The following is a 22,540-nucleotide window of genomic DNA, read 5'->3' as shown; positions in this document are numbered from 1 at the left end:
CCGCTTGCCATGCGGTAGTAGAGAGAACAGTCTATGACTGGGTTGGCTGGGGTCTTTGACAATTCTTTTAGGGCCTTCCTCTGAAACCTCTAGCAACATCCCACCACTGCGACCTGTACGCTCTCGTTGGCTGGCCTTCGCTTCATAATCGTCGCCAAACACATTGGCTCCAGGTCATCTACAAGACCCTGCTAGGTAAAGTCCCCCCTTATCTCCGCTCACTGGTCACCATAGCAGCACCCACCTGTAGTACACGCTCCAGCAGGTATATCTCTCTGGTCACCCCTAAAGCCAACTCCTCCTTTGGTCATCTCTCCTTCCAGTTCTCTGCTGCCAATGACTGGAACGAACTACAAAAATCTATGAAACTGGAAACACTTATCTCCCTCACTAGCTTTAAGCACCAGCTATCAGAGCAGCTCCCAGATCACTGCACCAGTACATAGCCCATCTATAATTTAGGCCAAACTACTACCTCTTCCCCTACTGTATTTATTTATTTATTTTATTTATTTTGCTCCATTGCACCATATTATTTATATTTTAACTTTGAACTTTCTTCAAATAACAAATCTACCATTCCAGTGTTTTACTTGCTATACTTTATTTACTCTGCCACCATGGCCTTTTTTGCCTTTACCTCCCTTATCTCACATCATTTGCTCACATTGTATATAGTCTTATTTTTTTCTACTGTATCATTGATTGTATGTTGTTTTACTCCATGTGTAACTCTGTTTTTGTATGTTGTCGAACTGCTTTGCTTTATCTTGGCCAGGTCGCAATTGTAAATGAGAACTTGTTCTCAACTTGCCTACCTGGTTAAATAAAGGTGAAATTAAAATAAAATAAATAAATAAAAACATGATTTTACTGGGATACTACCTCAGATGTTTGTTTGCTTCCAGTGTGAAATAAAATACAAACAAAGACAATGTAAACAATGATGGACTGGCATACCTGTTAACGATCTAGATTAACCTACTGGTAATGGCTGTACCTTAACACATTTAAATCAGCCCAAGGTCAGCCTTGACATGTGCCAAAAAAATGCATCAGGTCAATCACTTGGACAAACAAATAAAGTTTGTTTTGTCTTTACAACTGATATTCACCACAACAACAGTACATTCATGTTTTGGTTTGGAATTAATGTAACATGCAGGACTAAATGCATATGTCTATAACACAGTGCCTCTCCAAAACTAACCACATTTGGTAAGTAGAGACCCTACTAAGTATCTCCACCCCACTTTAGCTGAGACAGGTAGAAAGGTTCTCTTTACAACCCAATATTCTCAACATACCAGTGTCAACATTGTATTTTCTTGTTGGCATAATAAAAGTGGCCATTGATTAAAATTCTATTTCATTTGAATGAGTTATCCACATTGTAATGTTTTGAAATGCTGGCTTTTATTTTAAAGGTTTCGTCATTACCATATGAACTTGATGTCATTGTTTGTGCTGCAGGCAGAATACCAGTTAGAAATGCCTAGATAGACAATGGGGGGGATTCATGGCTGGAAATTGGCAAGTGGTGGAAAATCTGATAGAAATTAACGATCTGGTGTGCCTGATTGATGGCAGAGGGACCAGGATTGATGTAGACAAGGGAAGAGTCTGCCTTGGACCTCACTCTGTATCTAGTGCGATGGCAAGAATCTGTGAGTTGAGGAGTCGATAGTAGGGAGTGATCATTACCCCATAGTATGCACAGTAAGCCGGAGGGAGGAGGTGTCAGGGGATGGAGTAGGCAGGTGGGTGTTTGGAAGGGCAAAGTGGGATCAGTTTCAGGAGTTAAGTGAGCAGCAGGTGATGGCTCGGGTGGATATGAGAGGGGATGTGGATAGTACGGATAACTGGGTGAGAACAGCTTTAGCGGGGGCAGCTACTGAGGCTCTACCTAAGAGTTCAGGGAGGAGGAAGAAGAGGAGGAGGAAAGCAGTCCCATGGTGGACGGAGGAGTGTGGGGCAATGGTGAGGAGTAGGAACAGGGCATTTAGAGTACTGAAAAGGACACATAACTTCCAACATCTGATTCAGTATAAGCAGGCCCATTCCCTGGTGAGGAGAACTATCCCTCAGGCAAAGAGGTCATGTTGGCGTTGGTTCTGTGACACCATTGGAAGTGTGACACCTGTGGGAGTAGTGTGGGGGATGATTAAGAGGATGAGTGGGGTCAGAAGGGAGTGGGATTATCCAGTGTTGACAAGTGGGAAGGATGTGGCAGTAACAGATGAGAAGGCAGAGATGCATAACTCTGCAAATTTGTCAGAGGAGGGGCAGAAGGGGAGAGAGGAGCACCCTGGAGTTCTTGATAGGAGGGAGGATGTAAATGATGCGTTGAATGCACCATTTACTATGGCAAAGATAAAAAGGGCAATGGGTAAGCCTGTGTTAACTTCACCTGGGAAAGATGTGGTGTGCTATGTTATGTTGGCCTATCTTAGTGATGAGGCACTGGATAAGGTATTGGTGTTGTACAACAGAGTGTGGGAAGAGGGGAAACTACCCGGCGGCTGGAAGGATATAGTAGTGGTATCAATCCGGAAGCCAGGGAAGGACCCAATGAGGCCAACAAGCTATCGACCAATAGCTTTAAATGTCAACAGTATGTAAGATTAAGGAACGTATGATTACGGAGAGGCTAATTTACTTCCTGGAGAGCAGGGGGCTAGTTTCGCCAGTTTATCGCCAGTTCAGAGTTGGTTCAGGAAGGGGAGGGGAACTATGGACCCAGTGCTCTGCCTAGAAGCAGTGGTCAGGAAGGCTAAGGTGAACATACAACTGGATAAAGGATTTCTTGTTTGGAAGGTCTATCCAAGTAAAGGTGGGCAGCTACCTGGTGGATAACAGTATACTGCAGGGGAGCGTGATTCGTCATTATTTGCAGATGATGGGGCCTTATGGATGAGGGGAAGAAGTGTGCCATACATAGTCAGGAAGGTACAGGAAGCAATTGATGAGGTAGAGTGGTGGGCATTAATGTGGGGATTCAGGTTCTCTGTGTTCTTTACCAGGAGAAAGGTGGGAGATGAGGTAGGCTTGAAGTTATATGGGAGAAACTTGCAGAGGGTTGGGGCCTTCAGGTTCCTTGGGGTATACTTTGACACTAGGCTGACCTGGGCAGAACACATTGACAGGTGGGAAAGTGTAAGACGGTGCTAAATTGATTGATTGATTGATTAAATTGAATAATTTAACACAATAAAGCTTAAAAGCTTATTTTCATTGTGGTCCTTTCGGAGGGGGAAGGGGGTGGAGCAAGGTTAGGCGGCAAATGCAGTGGCAACAACCAATGACAGACACAATAGTTGTTTGTTTCATAAAAGGAGATATTAGTACAGTTCCATTTCCTAATAAACAACTCTGGACAGGTACATCTCCCTGGTCTCACTTACCCCTAATATATACAGCATTCATTGTCTTATATATACACACAAGGCTATCACAAAATGATACACAATAGGCATCAAAAGGCAGACCATATGCTGTCCCGGGCATTTCCTTCTCAGCCACGTATTATAATCTTACGACTCACTAGTGCTACTAATTAGCAATTTTTCAGTGAGAACTTGAAACTGCCCATTGAAGGTATACGTTTCCAATTTTTTGAAAGACTGTGATGCACTGTCTGACGGGAAGGAGTTGGGGGGCTGGGCGATCCTCATTGAGGACCATTTATGTTCCATTGATCAAATCTGTAATAGACTATGGCAGTATAGCGTATGGTTCGGCAGCTCCGACCTCATTGGAAAGGCTAGATGTCAGTGGCTCAGTGGCTGCACTACAGGTGGAGATGGGGGATATGCCATTGCAGATTCGGAGACAGCAGCTGGCAACTAATTATTGGGTCAGCCTACAGGGACATGGGGTGTCTCATCCTGCAAAATATATTTTACAGGCATGCTGCGAACATGAGAAACATGCTGCGAACATGAGAAAAATCATCTGTCCTTGGTTTCAACACTCACTTCCGAGTTCCGAACTGCCTCTGGTAACAACGTCAGCCCAAGCTTTGGGTGTGTGGGTAATAGCCAGCCGAGGGAGATGGGACTGTATGGAAGGGAGTTTAGTCCAACGGTAGCTATTCCTGTAAATCCACCATTGCTACTCCTTCCTCCAGTTGTCGATCTAGAAGTATTGGAGAGACTACAGAAAGATAGGGAGGGTATTGAGCCATCTGATTGGTTTAAGAGTCATCTGGTCATATACACAGACGGTTCAAAAGATCCAAGGACAGGAAGTACTGGGTCAGTGTTTGTAGTGCAGGAATGTGGGGTGAAAGTCAGGAAACGTATTACAAATCATCTGGCTGTATATACGGCGGAGCTGATGGCCATACTGTTGGCCTTGCAGTAGGTGGAGGAAGTTAAGCCAGAAAGAGTAGTTATTTGCTCAGATTTATGAGCAGTTTTGATGAGTCTACAGTCTTTCAGCTCACGAAGCAGACAAGACCTGCTTTATGAGGTGCTACAAACCCATGGCCGGATTAGACTGATGGTTAAACAGATAAGATTTACTTGGGTCCCAGGACATGTGGGGATGAAGGGGAACGAGGCAGTGGATGTACTGGCTAAACAAGCACTTAGTAGAGGGGATGTTGATGTTGTAGTTTCAATGAGCAAGGCAGAGGCAAAAAGTATAATATGGACAGTGATGGTGTAGAGATGGCAGGAGCAGTGGAATAGAGATACTAAGGCAGGCAGTCTAGAGGAAAGTCGGGGAGGACGGCAGGAAAGGACAGAAGAGAGGAGGCTATTTGTACAAGATTAAGGGTGGGACACAGCCGGTTAAATAAGTCCTTAAATGTGATAGGAAAGCATCCAACAGGAAACTTTTCTTATTGACAGGAAACAGAGACTGTGGAGCATGTATTGCTACAGTGTGGGCAGTATCAGAGGGAAATAAGAGAGGCTGAGATCTAATGAGGGGATACAGGAAATTAGTTTAAAGAGTGTATTTAGTTTCTCCCTGTCTCTGGCCCACACTCCAGTACATTAGGTGGTGGTAATGCACCATAGCTGTGGATGCCAACCGCCGATAAACCCCACCGAAGAAGACAATGAGAACAGCTATATGGACACGCCTGTTTCCCAACATGGATGACATATTTCTTGAGAGTTGAGTGGAAACCCTAGTTTTAATGTCTATGGGGGGGGATTCAGTTCAGTCAGTTGTCCTAATGAGCCCTCCTTCCCTGCTAGCTAGTTTATGATTTGTGGCTCGAAACTTCAGCGAGAATTTGAAACTTGTCAGATTTTTTTGCAGGACAGTTGTCGTGTCCAAAACCACTGGGAACTCAAAGAAAAAAAGATCTATTTGAACAGTCATCCAACTCGGAATTCCAACTCGGGAACTTGGGCCTCTTTCTAGAGCTCCGACTTTCCAACCTGAAGATCACTGACGTCATGATTTGACCTAGTATTTTTCCAAGTTCCCAGTTGTTTTGAACGCGGCAAGTGTAGCATACATACACTACATGACCAAAGGTATGTGGACACCTGCTTGTCAAACATCTCATTCCAAAATCATGGGCATTAACCTGTTTTAGGATAGGGGGCAGTATTTTCACGGCCGGATAAAAAACGTACCCGATTTAATCTGGTTATTACTCCTGCCCAGAAACTAGAATATGCATATAATTATTTGATTTGGATAGAAAACACCCTAAAGTTTCTGAAACTGTTTGAATGGTGTCTGTGAGTATAACAGAACTCATATGGCAGGCCAAAACCTGAGAAGATTCTATATGGGAAGTACCCTGTCTGACCATTTCTTGGCCTTCTGTAGCCTCTTTATCGAAAATATAGGATCTCTGCTGTAACGTGACATTTTCTAAGGCACCCATAGGCTCTCAGAAGGCGCCAGAACGTGGAATGATAACTCTGCAGTCCCTGGGCGAAAAACAGTAGGGGTTTTGGAAAGTGGTCGTTCTGAGAACAATGACACTGGCTCGCGCGTGCACGTGACGACTCCATTTTCTATTTTCAGTGTTTGAACGGATACCGGTTGGAATATTATCGCTATTTTACGAGAAAAATTGCATAAAATTGATTTTAAACAGTGTTTGACATGCTTCGAAGTACGGTAATGGACTATTTTTAAATTTTTGGTCACGATACGCGCCGGCACGTCACCCTTCGGATAGTGTCTTGAACGCAAGAACAAAACGCAGCTATTTGGATATAACTATGGATTATTTGGAACCAAAACAACATTGGGTGTTGAAGTAGAAGTCCTGGGAGTGCATTCTGACGAAGAACAGCAAAGGTAATCCAATTTTTCTTATAGTAAATCTGAGTTTGGTGAGTGCCAAACTTGGTGGGTGTCAAAATAGCTAGCCATGATGGCCGGGCTATCTACTCAGAATATTGCAAAATGTGCTTTCACCGAAAAGCTATTTTAAAATCGGACACCGCGATTGCATAAAGGAGTTCTGTATCTATAATTCTTAAAATAATTGTTATGTTTTTTGTGAACGTTTATCGTGAGTAATTTAGTAAATTCACCGGAAGTTTTCGGTGGATATGCTAGTTCTGAACATCACATGCTAATGTAAAAAGCTGGTTTTTGATATAAGTATGAACCTGATTGAACAAAACATGCATGTATTGTATAACATAATGTCCTAGGAGTGTCATCTGATGAAGATCATCAAAGGTTAGTGCTGCATTTAGCTGTGGTTTTGGTTTTTGTGACATATATGCTAGCTTGAAAAATGGGTGTGTGGTTATTTCTGGCTGAGTACTCTCCTGACATAATCTAATGTTTTGCTTTCGTTGTAAAGCCTTTTTGAAATCGGACAATGTGGTTAGATAAAGGAGAGTCTTGTATTTAAAATGGTGTAAAATAGTCATATGTTTGAAAAATTGAAGTTTTTGCATTTGAGGTATTTGTAATTCGCGCCACGCTCTACCATTGGATATTGGTGAGGCGTTCCGCTAGCGGAACATCTAGATGTAAGAGTTTAATATTGAGTTGGTCCCCCCTTTGCTGCTACAACAGCCTCCACTCTTCTGGGAAGGCTTTCCACTAGATGTTGGAACATTGCTGTGGGGATTTGCTTCCATTCAGCCACAAGAGCATTAGTGAGGTTGGGCACTGATATTGGGAGATTAGCCCTGGCTCACAGTCCACATTCCAATTCATCACAAAGGTGTTCGATGGAGTTAAGGTCAGGGCCTTGGCAAGTCCAGACAAGTTCTTCCACGCCGATCTCGACAAACCATTTCTGTATGGACCTTTCTTTGTGCTCAGGGGCATTGTCATTCTGAAACAGGAAAGGGCCTTCTCCAAACTGTTGCCACCCAGTTGGAAGCACATAAACGTCTATTATGCCATTGTATGATGTAGCTTTAAGATTTCCCTTCACTGGAACTAAGGGACCATTTCTGTAACCAAATCTAACTCAGTCATAGGCACGCCCCAGGGACACATACAGGACCAGGCGTCATTTGACCAGCCTGTTCGATGGGCACTATAAAACACTCCCTGATTTACATTTCTCCAGACCAGGCCTACACTCCGTTGGCACATAGGTTCTACCATCTAATTCCTCTACTGAAAGTGAACCATACCACGTGGTTAACTTTTAGACTATTGATACCGACAGAATAAGAACAAGTCTTTAATATTAATTATTAGTCTGCAGCTAAGTAAATTATATCATCGAACGCGAAGACCAACGAAACCACCATTCTATGACGACATTAATGAATGTCGCTCTGAAAGATTCATTCTAACCGAGAGAGAGGAACGCGGACAAAACTCCCCAACAGAACTACTCTCCAACAAGAATCAGAACGACACACTGAGCGTAAATATATATATTGATTGCAATTGTTCCCGAATGAGTGAGCCTTCAATTGTCAATTGTTAATGAACTCTGTGTAAACTTCTCAGCTGACCATTTATGACCCATTGTTCAACAGGCCGACCAGCCTGTTTAGCCCACAAGGGCACATTCCGATACCAATCCTTTGTGACGATAATTACTGTTTGTATGTTTTTCTGTTAATTACTTAGTGTAGTAAATAAATGATTTTAAGACAATTGATGTATGGATGATTTTAGTAAAGACTGGGTTCGTGCAGATACAACAATTTACGACGTTTGGGATGAGACTGGACTAGAGGTAAATACACCATTTGAACTAGAAGATAATCGACCTATACTATAATAGAATAGAATATTATAGTACAGGAAAGTTATATTAGGAAAATTATAGCTTTGTAATCTGAATATTCTCCTTGGTGCCCCGATCTCCTAGTTAATTACAATTAAAAGATTAATCAGTTTAATCGCGTGATAATAATTACAGGGAGCTAATTGATAAACATATCTTCCGTTTAATGGTACCCCCAAGGTCACGACAAGCCCCAGAGCATTATTCCTCCTCCACCAAACTTTACAGTTAGCACGATGCATTCTGGCAGGTAGCGTTCTCCTGGCATCCGCCAAACCAAGATCCGTCCATCGGACTGCAAGATGGTGAAGCGTGACTCATCACTCCAGAGAAGGCGTTTCCACTGCTCCAGAGTCCAGTTGTGGTGAGCTTTACACCACTCCAGCCAACGCTTGGCATTGCACATGGTGATCTTAGGCTTGTGTGCGGCTGCTCGGCCATGAAAACCCATTTTATGAAGGTCCCGACGAACAGTTCTTGTGCCGACGTTGCTTCCAGATGCAGTTTGCAACCTGAGGACAGACAATTGTTATGCGCTACGCGGTTCAGAGCTGAGCCGGCACAATTGTTTAGTGAGTCCGTCAGATCAGTGGAAGGAGGGATGACCAGGGATGTTCTCTTGATATGTGTGTGAATTGGACCAAATTTGGTGATGCAGAAACAAGAGACCACATGTTGCTGTTTTATGAAAATCGGATTATTCTGGTGACATTATGATCGATGCTTGGTTGCTGACAAATAAAAATATTCTCACTTTTGGCGGCAGATAGCCTAGCGGTTAAGCACATTGGGACAGTAACCGAAAGGTCGCTGGTTTGAATCCCGAGCTGACTGGGTGAAATATCTGATGATGTGCCATTGAGCAAGGCACTGAACTCTAATTGCTCATGTAAGTCACTCGGATTTGCAATAAAGCACTAAAGTAAAACTGCAAAAGATGTGGCAAAGCAATTCACTTTTTGTCCTGAATACAAAGTGTTATGTTTACATTTACGTCATTTAGCAGACGCTCTTATCCAGAGCGACTTACAAATTATGTTCGCAAATCCAATAAAACACATTACTGAGTACCACTCCCCATATTTTCAAGCATAGTGGTTGCTGCATCATGTTATGGGTATGCTTGTAATTGTTAAGGACTGGGGAGTTTTTCAGGATAAAAAAGGAATGAAGCTAACCACAGGCAAAATCCTGGAGGAAAACCTGGTTCAGTCTGCTTTCCACCAGACATTGGGGAGGTGAATTCACCTTTCAGCAGGACAATAACCTAAAACACAAGGCCAAATCTACACTGGAGTTTATTACCAAGAAGATAGTGAAAGTTCCTGAGTGGCCGAGTTACAGTTTAGACATAAATTTACTTGAAAATCTATGGCAAGACCTACAAATTTGACAAAATAGTGAAAAATAATAATGGCCTAATGTTGCACAATCCATGTGTGGAAAGCTCTTAGTGACTTATCCAGAATTATTCACAGCTGTAAAAGCTGCCAAAGGTGCTTCTACAAATTATTGACACAGGGTTGTGAATACTTATGTAAATGAGATATTTCTGTATTTCATTTTCAAAACATTTTCAAAAATTTCTAAAAGCATGTTTTCACTTTGACATTATGTAGTATTGGCGCAGCGGTCTAAGGTACTGCATCTCAGTGCAAGAGGCAGCACAATTGGCCTAGCGTCGTCCGGGTTTGGCTGGTGTAGGCTGTCATTGTAAATAAGAATTTGTTCTTAACTAATTTGCCTAGTTAAATAAAGGTAAAATAAAAAATAAAATTACACAGGTGCACCTTGTGCTGGGGACAATAAAAAGCCACTCTAAAATGTGCAGTTGTGTCTCACAACACAATGCCACAGATGTCTCAAGTTTTGATGGAATGTGCAATTGGCATGCTGACTGCAGGAATGTCCACCAGAGCTGTTGCCAGAGAATTGAATGTTAATTTCTCCCCCCATTAACATCGTTTTAGAAAATTTGGCAGTACGTCCAACCGGCCTCACAACCGCAGACCACATGATACCATGCCAGCCTAGGACCTCTACTTCCAGCTTCTTCACCTGCGGGATCATCTGAGACCAGCCACCAGGACAGCTGATCAAACTGACGAGTATTTATGTCTGTAATAAAGACCTTTTGTGGTTTGATTGGCTGGACTTGGCACCCCAGTGGGTGGGCCTATGCCCTCCCAGGCCCACCCATGGCTGTGCCCCTGCCCAGTCATGTGAAATCCATAGATTAGGGCCTAATGAATTTATTTAAATTGTCTGACTTCCATATATGAACTGTAACTCAGTAAAATCTTTAAATTGTTGCATGTTGTGTTTATATTTTTGTTCAGTATATTTCAACTTGAAGTAAACATGCATTGATAATAACCAATGATATGTGACAACACCAACCATTTATGAGCATTTAAAAATATATATTTATTCCCTTGGCAAGTCATTTTTAACTGTTGGGCACATTTTTTACTTGTTTGTGTGTGTGTGGTCTCCCACAGTATAAATGGTAAAAAGTCTATAAAAAAATGACTTCAAATGTCAAACGACATCTTCCAAGTGCTAATAGAGTACCTTCAACTGAGGGCCAATGCAGTCAAAAACGTGAATTACCTGTGTTTTAAATTTCCACACTATGAGGTTGGAATAATACTGTGAAATTATGATAATGTCCTTTACGTATAAGAGCAGTTTGAAAAGACCGTCTGAAATTTCAGCCTTTTTATGTAGGATGGAGTTTTGGGCTTCCATGGTGACATCACCATGTGGTAAATTAGTTAATAGACCAATAAGAAAGAGTTCCGAACCTCTCTGCCAATAACAGTTCATTTTCTGTTTTTGCCTAAAGCACTCTCAGACAGTCCTAGCAAATGTCTTGATTAAGAAATTGCTCTTTGATAAAAAAAGCTATTTGTTTCCTTTTCACTATTTTAATTGAAGTACCTTACTCTGTTTTCATTGTTACTCATAAATGATTTGATATTTAGATAAAAATGGCTGCATTGGTCCTTTAAATATCCTTCACAAACAGTGTCACACAAGAGACATATAGGCACAAACACAGAGTGCATCAAGGCATAAACACAGACCATGTAATACTCCCCTCCTGGTGTTGTGCAATTTGGACTGTGTTGTTAGTCTCTCTGATGACAGTGGTTGAACCATTTCGTTGCCCTATACCCATGATACCCAAAAAATGCCAGTGTAGGCTTACCATGCATGGCCATAATGAATGATAGGCAATATTGATCATTATCATACACGTAAAGGTCACATAAATAAACACATCACAGTAAGTAGCTCTCTTAGCATTTCATCAACATTAATAAAATCACTAAATCCCAGATGTCAGAATATTATTTCTCAATAAGATACACATCCTCATTTCTGCCATCTATTTCAGTCCTTGTCCTCTTTTCTTACTTCACATCGGTCTACTCACTTCCTATTTTTGACCCATATCTTCCCCACCCACTTTGGGCGTGTTCGACATTGCAGCTGACTTTAAAGGCGAGTCAAGATTGACTGATCAATAAATCACCTTGCATCATAAATAACTTCAATATTATTTGTAGATCTGTCAATCAGTCTCAATTCACAGTTTTGATATTCTCGAACACAGCCAGACGGTCTGTGTTGTCTGCCAGTCTGTGTGTATTACGTTCTTCCGACCACCAGATAGAGCTCTCCTTTGTCTGTGCCCCATCTGGCATGATGAGGAGATCATGGTACACCTCCTCAGGCTGGGGGCTGCTCTGTATGGCCAGGATGGAGGAGCACGGGGGATCCAACAGCTACGGCATATAATAGAATACTACTTAATTGTGTTACAGAGAACAACATTATTATGACCCATCCTCCTCTTTAGCAGCCTCCACTGCTACACACAAAGAAACACAGTCTATTATTCATTAAAACACAATGATCATGCGTCATACTACTGACCTCTGTGAAATGTTTAGGCAGCTTGGTCTTGGGTCTGAGGAAGCAGACCACCCTGTAGCAGTACCAGAAGGCCAGGGCCAGCAGGGCCACTGCCACAGCCATCACCACAAACGTCACCAGGGCTACCACCCAAGGCCTGTCATTGCCTGAGGAGTGGTTGGGGTTGGAAAAAGGACACCAGGGAAGAAGAATTTAGTTGAGCAGGGGGGACTTGTACTTGGAGAAGCACTGAAGGCAGCAATCTAATCAAATCCTCATCATTTGTGTTTAACCGATGAAAGGGAGGAAGAGAGAGAGGCGGAAAGAGAGCGAGAGACATGGGGCTCACCCTTAGTGGTGCTCTCACACGTAACATTGCTGGGCTGGCTGTGTTTGGAGAACCTCTGGGTGTACACCCAGACCTGAACACAGTACCTGGTCCATGGCTCCAGTGCCAAGACCACTTTATGCAGTGGGGTGCCATTCATAATTTTGGCCTAAGGGGGTGATAGAGAAATCTAATTTATTTGTCACATACACATGGTTAGCAGATGTTAATGTGTGTGTAGCGAAATGCTTGTGCTTCTAGTTCCGACCATGCAGTAATAACCAACAAGTAATATAACCTAACAATATCACAACAACTACCCTATACACACATGTGTAAAGGAATGAATATGAATATGTACATAAAAATATATGAATGAGTGATGCCCGAACGGCATAGGCAAGATGCAGTAGATGGTATAGAGTACAGTATATACATATGAGATGAGTAATGTAGGGTATGAAAACATTATATAAAGTGGCATTGTTTAAAGTGGCTAGTGATAAATTGATTACATCAATTTTCCCATTATTAAAGTGGCTTGAGTTGAGTCAGTATGTTGGCAGCAGCCACTCAATGTTAGTGATGGCTGTTTAAGTCTGATGGCCTTGAGGTAGAAGCTGTTTTTCAGTCTCTCGGTCCCCGCTTTGATGCACCTGTACTGACCTCGCCTTCTGGATGATAGCGGAGTGAACAGGCAGTGGCTCGGGTGGTTGTTGTCCTTGATGATCTTTTTGGCCTTCCTGTGACATCGGGTGGTGTAGGTGTCCTGGAGGTGGTGCGTTGTGCAGACCTCACTACCCTCTGGAGAGCCTTAGGGTTCTGGGCGGAGCAGCTGCCGTACCAGGCGGTGATACAGCCCGACAGGATGCTCTCGATTGTGCATCTGTAAAAGTTTGTGAGTGTTTTTGGTGTCAAGCCGAATTTCTTCAGCCTCCTGAGGTTGAAGAGGCGCTGCTGCGCCTTCTTCACCACGCTGTCTGTGTGGGTGGACCATTTCAGTTTGTCCGTGATGTGTACGCCGAGGAACTTAAAACACTCCACCCTCTCCACTACTGTCCTGTCAATGTAGATAGGGGGCTGCTCCCTCTGCTGTTTCCTGAAGTCCACGATCATCTCTTTTGTTTTGTTGACATTGAGTGCGAGGTTATTTTCCTGACACCACATTCCGAGGGCCTTCACCTCCTCCCTGTAGGCTGTCTCGTCGTTGTTGGTAATCATGCCTACCACTGTAGTGTCGTCTGCAAACTTGATGATTGAGTTGGAAGGGTGCATGGCCACGCAGTCGTGGGTGAACAGGGAGTACAGGAGAGGGCTGAGAACGCACCCTTGTGGGGACCCAGTGTTGAGGATCAGCGGGGTGGAGATGTTGTTACCTACCCTCACCACCTGGGGGCGGCCCGTTAGGAAGTCCAGGACCCAGTTGCACAGGGCGGGGTCGAGACCCAGGGTCTATGGTGTTAAATGCTGAGCTGTAATCGATGAACAGCATTCTTACATAGGTATTCCTCTTGTCCAGATGGGTTAGGGCAGTGTGCAGTGTGATGGCGATTGCGTCGTCTGTGACCTATTGGGGCGGTAAGCAAATTGGAGTGGGTCTAGGGTGTCAGGTAGGGTGGAGGTGATATGGTCCTTGACTAGTCTCTCAAAGCACTTCATGATGACAGAAGTGAGTGCTACGGGGCGATAGTTGTTTAGCTCAGTTACCTTAGCTTTCTTGGGAACAGGAACAATGGTGGCCCTCTTGAAGCATGTGGGAACAGCAGACTGGGATAAGGATTGATTGAATATGTCTGTAAACGCTCCAGCCAGCTGGTCTGCACATCAGGATCGACAGCGGCATCAGATTATTAGACGCATCAATTAAGTCAGGCTACAAGAGCGTAGACCCAATGATAATCACTGACTGTCATTAAACTGTTGGGTGTTTTGTAAAAGATGTCTCTTTCCATTCATCAAATGGCGCAAGCGCACAGTGCACTGTTCGGATGCAGGAACTATTTTGGAGTGGACGAGCATGAACAAGTAGTCTACTTTTTGAAGTGATTTCTCTGACAATAAGATGAAAACATCATGACTGGTTGTGTTCTTGCCAAATTAAAAAGGTAATAAAACAATTTTGAATGTTAAATGACACGTATTTACTATTAGATCCATAAACATGTCATGGTATAATTCGCAATCTGCTTAAACTTGTACCTCATACTCCTTATAGGCTCCCGTTACTATGAAGTAATGCTTGTTAACCACCAGACGTGAAAGATCCGGCGACAGTCTGTTTTCCTTTGTTTTAACATTATCAGATCCCTTGATGAAAAATGGAAAGTAAAATGGTCACCATACCTTCTCCTCCTGACCGTCTTTCCAGTAGGTGATGTTAAAGGTTGCGTGGTCGTATACATCTTTGAACTCGGAGATCCTGAGCACTGGGTCGTTGATGCTCACTTCAATGTCAGCACCACTGGAGACGAGCGTCACACCGGGAGGGCCTAGAGTGGCTGTAGAGAGAGACATTTGAAAGGAAGTGACCTAGAGGTAGTGAACACCTCTCAGATGAGGGTTAAAGAAATTACACTTGCTAGCTGATAACCATAGCCTAGTCTATTAAAGAGGCAATTCTGTGAGGCTCCAGGCTTTATTCACAGTGACACACTGTGTTTTACCCAACCTCTGGTTGAACAGTGCATGTTAATACACTTTCATACCCTGAACATCTGTCAAAGCTGTTACGGAGATGGGTATAAACTCACTGTGTTCATCCATGACAAACTGCTCAGTCTTCATCCAGCGAGATGTGTCCCCCTCTCGTTCTGCCCTCACTTGGAAAACGTACACTCCAAATTTGTTTAGATGACTGGTGAAGTCACAGCTTTGGGCTGTTGTGTTCCAACATACAACCTCATAGCTGCTGACCAAGCCCCTGTATCAAAACATGGCATAATAGTTATTGCAGTTGAATATTATTACCAGCACGGTCCGATGCTCATTAGGCAAGATTAGGTGGCCGCCTATGGCGGCAGATTGACGAGGGTGACATTTTCGGAGCTAAACTGACCAAGACGCACCAACAACACATAAAACCTCACATAATTCTGCCCAAAAACAATGATAATTTCTCTCAACCAGTGGCATATGGGCTTTTTAGATGAACGCTGATGCCGCCCTGTGATAATCAGTGCCCACTTTATTAAAGGCAGGGGCGCAAATTATTTTGCTTGTCCATTCCCAGTGTGCCTCCAACAGTGTGCTGTTGGAGAGACGCATCTCTGCAGCGCTCCACCAACGTTCAGTCAAAACAATTACCTAACATAAATCATGTAGCAGATATAGGATGTCATAGAAAGAGTATGTGGCCTTTTCTTTTGCCTACAGGCTGGAGATAATGTATGTAATGAGATACTCTTTTTACATCATGCATGTTACTCTGATAAAATAGCCTAACCTAAATGGTGCCCAATCAAATAAAATATGCACTGTCATTTTCACGGCCGGATGAAAAAACGTGCCTGATTTAAACTGGTTACTATTCTTGCCCAGAAACGGGAATATGCATATTATTAGTAGATTTTGATAGAAAACACTCTGAAGTTTCTAAAACTGTTTGAATGGTGTCTGAGTATAACAGAACTCATATGGCAGGCAAAAACCTGAGAAAATTCCAAGCAGGAAGTGGAAAGTCTGAGAATTGTAGTTCTTTTGATTCTCTATCGAAACTACAGTATCTGTGGGGTTACGTTGCACTTTCTAAGGCTTCCATTGGCTGTCTAAAGCCTTCAGAAAGCGTATTGAGCCTTCTCCTGTCTCTGGGCAGAGTATAGTAGCTCCGTTTCTGAGTGGTCTGCCTGAGGACAAAGGGATTGGATATGTGCGTTCCCGCGAGCACGCTGTTTTTCTTTTTCTCCTTGAATGAATACACTATTGTCCGGTTGGAATATTATCGCAATTTTAGGATAAAAATACAATAAAATTTGATTTTAAACAGCGTTTGACATGCTTCTAAGTACGGTAATGGAACATTTTGACTTTTTGTGTCTCGAAATACGCTCGCGCGTTACCCTTTGGATAGTGACCTGAACGCACGAAAAAAACGGAGGTATTTGGACATAAATATGGATTATTTGGAACAAAAACAACATTTCTTGTGGAAGTAGCAGTCCTGGGAGTCCATTCTGACGAAGATCAGCAAAGGTAATACAATATTTCTAATACTAATTCTGAGTTTTTGTTGCCTCAAACTTGGTGGGTGTCAAATTAGCTAGCCATGATGGCGAGCTAGGTACTCAGAATATTGAAAAATGTGCTTTCGCGGAAAGGCTATTTTAAAATCTGACACAGCGATTGCATAAAGGAGTTCTGTATCTATAATTCTTAAAATAATTATGTATTTTGTCAACGTTTTATTTTGAGTATTTTTCTAAATTCACCGGAAGTTTTTGGTGGGAATACATTTTCTGAACATCACGCGCCAATGTAAAAAGCTGTTTTTGGATATAAATATGAACTTGATTGAACAAAACATACATGTATTGTATAACAATGTCCTAGGAGTGTCATCTGATGAAGATCATCAAAGGTTAGTGCTTCATTTAGCTGTGTTTTGGGTTTTATTGACATATATGCTTGCTTGGAAAATGGCTGTGTGATTATTTGTGTCTATGTACTCTCCTAACATAATCTAATGTTTTGCTTTCGCTGTAAAGCCTTTTTGAAATCGGACAATGTGGTTACATCAAGGAGAAGTGTATCTTTAAAATGGTTTAAAATAGTCGTATGTTTGAAAAATGGAAATTATTGGATTTTTGAGGTTTTTGTATTTCGCGCCACGCTGTTTGTTCCATTGGATATTGGCTAGGCGTTCCGCTAGCGGAACGTCTGTCCACAACAGGTTTTAACAAACGACATATCCTAAAAACAGGACAGGTCAAAGTAAAATGAACGATATGGAATGGACAATCACAACTGTTGTCCAGGAGTTTCAGTCCATTGTCATGATCAGTGGTTTCAAGTTTGTATCCGTCCATTTCTGACAAGCTGATCATAGCGGGGAAAAAAATAAAAATACTTCTGCATTTCCCGCTGTGTTAAACATATTGCAAATAGGCTCACAATAACTCCTCATAAAATTGTGTAGCTGATATTCAGAGCTTAAATAGCCAAATTGGTTAGTCACAGGAATCAGGACAGATAAAGGCAACAGCCTGTTTTACAAATGGTGGGCCCACCAAATGGATGGATATTCATAAAATTCCATTGCCCGACACCCCAGTAAGCACGAGCAGACGTCTTTTTTTGGTCTTGTCCGGACGTCTTTTTTGGTGTTTTACAAACGGAAGGCTTACCACATAAATGGCCATTCATAAAATTATATTTCAGGCAACAGGCTACACCTCAGTCAGCACGGACCGATGCAGATGCCTTTTGGACGTCTATTTTTGGTGAAGTCCAGATCGGCCTTGATTTCCACAGACATTGGTTTTTGGTCCGGTCCAAATCTGAACCAATCATAGAAGTCTATGTTTGGTTCAGATTTTGTCAGGTCTGGACCAGCCTTTGTCAGGTCTGGACCAGCCTTGACAAATCCAATGCAAGTAAATGGTACCTACAATGCCTTCAGAAACTATTCATACCCTGGACTTATTCCATATTTTGTTGTGTTACAGTGATTTGCATTTGACATCTGATTTGCCAGTGTGAGTATTCAAAATGTATAAAAAAAATTACAATTATTCTCACCCATCTACACACAACACCTGATAATGACAAAGTGAAAAGGCGTATTGTTTTTTTGGTGCAAATGTATTGATAAATTAAATATGGAAAAATCGAATTTACATAAGTATTCACACCCCTAAGTCAATACATGTTAGAATAAACTTTGGCAGCGATTACAACACATTATTATTACTTGTTTATTCTTCAAGCTCTGTCAAGTTGGTTGTTGGTCATTGCTAGACAGCCATTTTCAAGTCTTGCCATGGACTGGAAGGGGTCTCTGACTAGGCCACTCAGGAACATCTTGGTAAGCAACTACAGTGTATATTTGGACTTATGTTTTAGGTTATTGTTCTGCTGAAACGTGAATTTGTCTCCCAGTGTCTGTTGGAAAGCAGACTGAACCAGGTTTTCCTCTAGGACAGCAGTCACCAACCTTTTCTGAGTCAAGATCACTTTCACAGTCAAAAAGCAAGCTGAGATCTACTGCTCAGATTTTTTTTTTTTTACATTAACTTGACACAAACAATTTTGTAGGAATGAGGTTTGGGAAGTAGGCCTAATACATTATCACAGCATATTGGCTATATGATTGGCCTGCCAATATTGTTAATCAGACCATGTTATATTTCAAAACTCGAGCTTTGATAACAAAATAGAGCAGTTAGTTTAGCACTTGTGAGGCACTGTGGAGCATGAATTGAAATAATTCGCTTTTTTATTTTACTGGACTGATGGTACCTGCATCTGATGTTCAACGAGGTCAAATCACGACGTCAATTCACGACGTCAGTGAGCTTCAGGTCGAAAAGTCGGAGCTCTAGAAAGTAGCCCGAGTTTCTGACTTTGATGACCCTTCAAAACGATTTTTCCCAACCGCCTCTCACCGTCCCTGCTCTCACCTTCCTTTCCTCCACTGAGACTGACCAGAGAGAGGGGACACAGTCTTCCACCTGATGGCAAAACTCGATTCGCAGCGCATCTGCTTCATGCACAAATTCATGTTGTTCCTATGACCAGAGAAAGTTAAATATTCCTTCATATTAAAATCGACACGACGAGCAGCTAATAATAATAATAAAACGCAGGGCTTTCAATACTTGGCCATTCATTGCAGCTGCAGCCCGAGCGGAAGTACGGAGAAGCGCGTTTTGTAATAGTGTTGAATGAAAACAGTGACGGTGCTGAATATAAACTTAAACACGAACTCACTAAACAAAACTGCAGCTCTTTGTTGTATTCGTTGACAGTCCCTCTGTGGTCATGGTTTTAAAAGTTATTAAATCTTACGTAGCCTATTAAACTTGTCGGTGGCCAGGGTCATGGAAGCTCGGTAATTTGAGCTATCCGATTGGGCAGCACAGTAGGTGCACTCCATTTAGTCAGATTTGCCGGGCCGCCGGGTAGGCGTAGTTTGTCTCATGTGAACACTTTGCTTACCCGGTGCGCAGGACTTTTGAATCAAGTGCAACTACCGGCAACACTCAACACGATTTAAAAAAAGGAGCGCAAGCCTTTATCGTTCGTTGGCTTTTCTACAGAAATATTTGGTGAATGACTAGGAATGTCTTGAAGATCGACCAGTCGATCGTGATCGACCAGTCGGCGACCACTGCTCCAGGACTTTGCCTGTGCTTATAGCTGTATCATGTTTCTTTTTATCCCCAAAATCTCCCTAGTCCTTGCAGATGACAAACATACCCATTACATGATGCAACCACCACCATGCTTTAAAATATGAAGAGTGTTACTCAGTAATGTTTTTGATTTGCCCCAAACATAACACTTTATATATATTTGTATTTATTTAACCTTTATTTAACTAGGCAAGTCAGTTAAGAACAAATTATTATTTACAATGACAGCCTGGGCCAATTGTGCGCCGTCCTATCCTATGGGACTCCCAATTGCGGCCGGATGTGATACAGCCTGGATTCAAACCAGGGACTGTAGTGATGCCTCTTGCACTGAGATGCAGTCCCTTAGACCGCTGCACCACTCGGGAGCCCCCGAGGACATAAAGTTAATTTCTTTGCCACATTTTTAGCAGTTTTACTTTAGTGCCTTTTTGCAAACAGGATACATGTTTCGGGAATATTTGTATTCTGTACAGGCTTACTTCTTTTCACTCTGTCATTTAGGTTAGTATTTTAGGGTAATTACAATATTGTTGATCCATCCTCAGTTTTCTTGTTGAAATCCCTGAGCGATTTCACTCCTCGCCGGCAACTGAGTTAGGAAGGACGCCTTTATCTTTGTAGTGACTGGGTGTATTGATTCACCGTCCAAAGTGTAATGAAATACTTTACCACGATGAAAGGGTTATTAAATATCTGCTTTTTTTTTACCCATCTACCCATCCTTCTTTGTGTGGCCATGGTAAACCACCCTGGTAGACGTGGTTGAATCTGTGTTTGAACTCCACTGCTCGACTGAGGAACCTTACAGATAATTGTATGTGTGGGGTACAGAGAACAATATTATCACACAGAGTGAATCCATGCAACTTATTCTGTGACATGTTAAGCACATTTTTACTCCTGAACATATTTAGGCTTGCCATAACAAAGGGGTTGAATACATTTCAGCTTTTCATTTAATTTGTAAAAACCTAACAACTTCAATGACAAATTTCTCTGAACAGGGGAATAAAAAACATCACCAAATTCACCGGGATTGCATTGCATGGCATGAAGAAACAATACTCTGAGCCGCACCTCCATACTACTTGTCAGACATAGAGAACTGATACCATATACTCATTGTTGGTGTGGGGGGGGGGGGGGGTCCATGGGGGGCTTTTGACAATTTCTTTGGAATCCTTATTGTTAGAAAAATGTGTTCCAAATCAGATGTTAGGTCCTATATGTATTGAATATGAATCATATCAATTAAAATAGCCAATTAGCTTAATTTCTCAGAGATTATATTTCAACAAAATGATGTTGCAGGAATGCTAATCTTAGCTGTTTCTAATAGATGGTGGGGTTTTTGAGGTGGGGTTTTTGAGGTGGAAGTGAAATAGGAGTGAAATAGTTGCACCCATTTCTTAGAAATATACTGACTGTGTGTGTGTCAGTGTGAGCAATACTGTATGAGAAAAGTAGGAATGTGTGTAGGTACAAAGAGTACGCCAGAGTGTGAGCGTGCCTGTGTATGACACACAGAGTCTACTGGGTAAAGTCGACTTGTAGGTGTGTCAGTTCTACCCTTTCCCAGCACCCACAGGAGGAAGTTCCTCATATTTCAATGTGTCAGCCTCCCTTTGCTCCATTGTGTTGTTTTTCATACTACCACGGTCTCCACTCACCTGTACTCTGCTCTGTAGGTTACGTTTTCTGTGTGGTTCTGAGGTGCATCCCACTCCAACACTAGTCCCATGTTGACAGAGTTAATCCTGATGTTACTGGGACTTGGAAGTTCAGCTAACACTGCTGTAAAGCACCGAGATATACATTTGAACATACTGACAATATACTGTACACCTGTGGTTCTCAACCAGGGGTAGTAGGACCCCTGAGGGTATTCAGCCCATCCACAGACTCATGAGACCATAGGCCTACTAGTAAAATTTAGATGAGGGGGCACATCAAGGGTACTCCGGGCAGAGCAAAATTCAGTTGGTGGTACAGTAACCGAAAAAGGTTGGGATGCTCTGCTGTACATCATGCAGCAGGTATGGGGAAAATAGTATTGTTTCAGGTCTTAGACTATTTTAAGAGGTACTAGAGAAATTAAGCCTGCTTCATAGAGATAAACACTCTTGAGCAAATCTGCCATTCAGCAATGCTGCTGGATAAAACCTTTAGCCTATGTGTATTTACATCATCAGTATAAATGTAACCGAAACCATTCCTGTACGTTACAGAGAAGGAAGTAAACAACTATTTACAGCAATGACGACGACAAATGTCAAGTGTTACCATTGGTTCCCACAATTGGCAATACAATAGATTGAGGAATGTATGAGAGTGTTAAATAAATGTATAATAGACTGTGAAATTATAAAGGAATATCTACAAAAGGATGTTTAAAACCTTCACCAACAAACAGACAATCGCCTGACAGCACGTTGGTTGGCTATGCCTTCTATGGTAAGACCAAGAGCAAAATACTGACCTGTAATTCCATGTAAAGTTAAACATACTTTGACAAACAAGATAGTAAAAACTGTAGATTGCATGTTTCCCAAGAGATTTTCAATGTAATCCAATGTTCTGTTGGCTATAATTTTCTTGTGGCTGCTCTTGAGAGTTTGTCGAGCCAACTTTCTGAATGGTCTGAGAATTGCGAGGTAAGCGTAACTACGCTGCTCATGAATACTGAAGCTTACGTAAGGTTCAAACGAAACCATGACACGCACTGGGCATTTCCTAGCTTCGCTA

At 42.2% G+C, this 22,540-nt stretch overlaps 1 protein-coding gene across 1 annotated transcript; it reads right to left on the bottom strand.

Annotated features, from left to right (window-relative positions):
* Positions 1-9,471: 9,471 nt before the first annotated feature.
* Positions 9,472-22,500, bottom strand: LOC106581741 (interleukin-10 receptor subunit beta). The gene is made up of 7 exons (XM_014163988.3): positions 22,275-22,500; positions 21,466-21,589; positions 15,194-15,363; positions 14,787-14,941; positions 12,465-12,612; positions 12,137-12,282; positions 9,472-11,985 (listed from the first exon to the last, which is right to left on the bottom strand). The coding sequence occupies exons 1-7, from the start codon at positions 22,336-22,338 to the stop codon at positions 11,782-11,784; spliced, it is 1,011 nt and encodes a 336-aa protein (XP_014019463.1). The 5' UTR covers positions 22,339-22,500; the 3' UTR covers positions 9,472-11,781.
* Positions 22,501-22,540: the final 40 nt, after the last annotated feature.

The sequence above is a fragment of the Salmo salar genome, chromosome 21, assembly GCF_965601325.2.
Source record: "Salmo salar chromosome 21, fSalSal1, whole genome shotgun sequence".
Lineage (NCBI taxonomy): Eukaryota > Metazoa > Chordata > Actinopteri > Salmoniformes > Salmonidae > Salmo > Salmo salar.
This window is presented reverse-complemented; position numbering and strand designations above follow the sequence as displayed.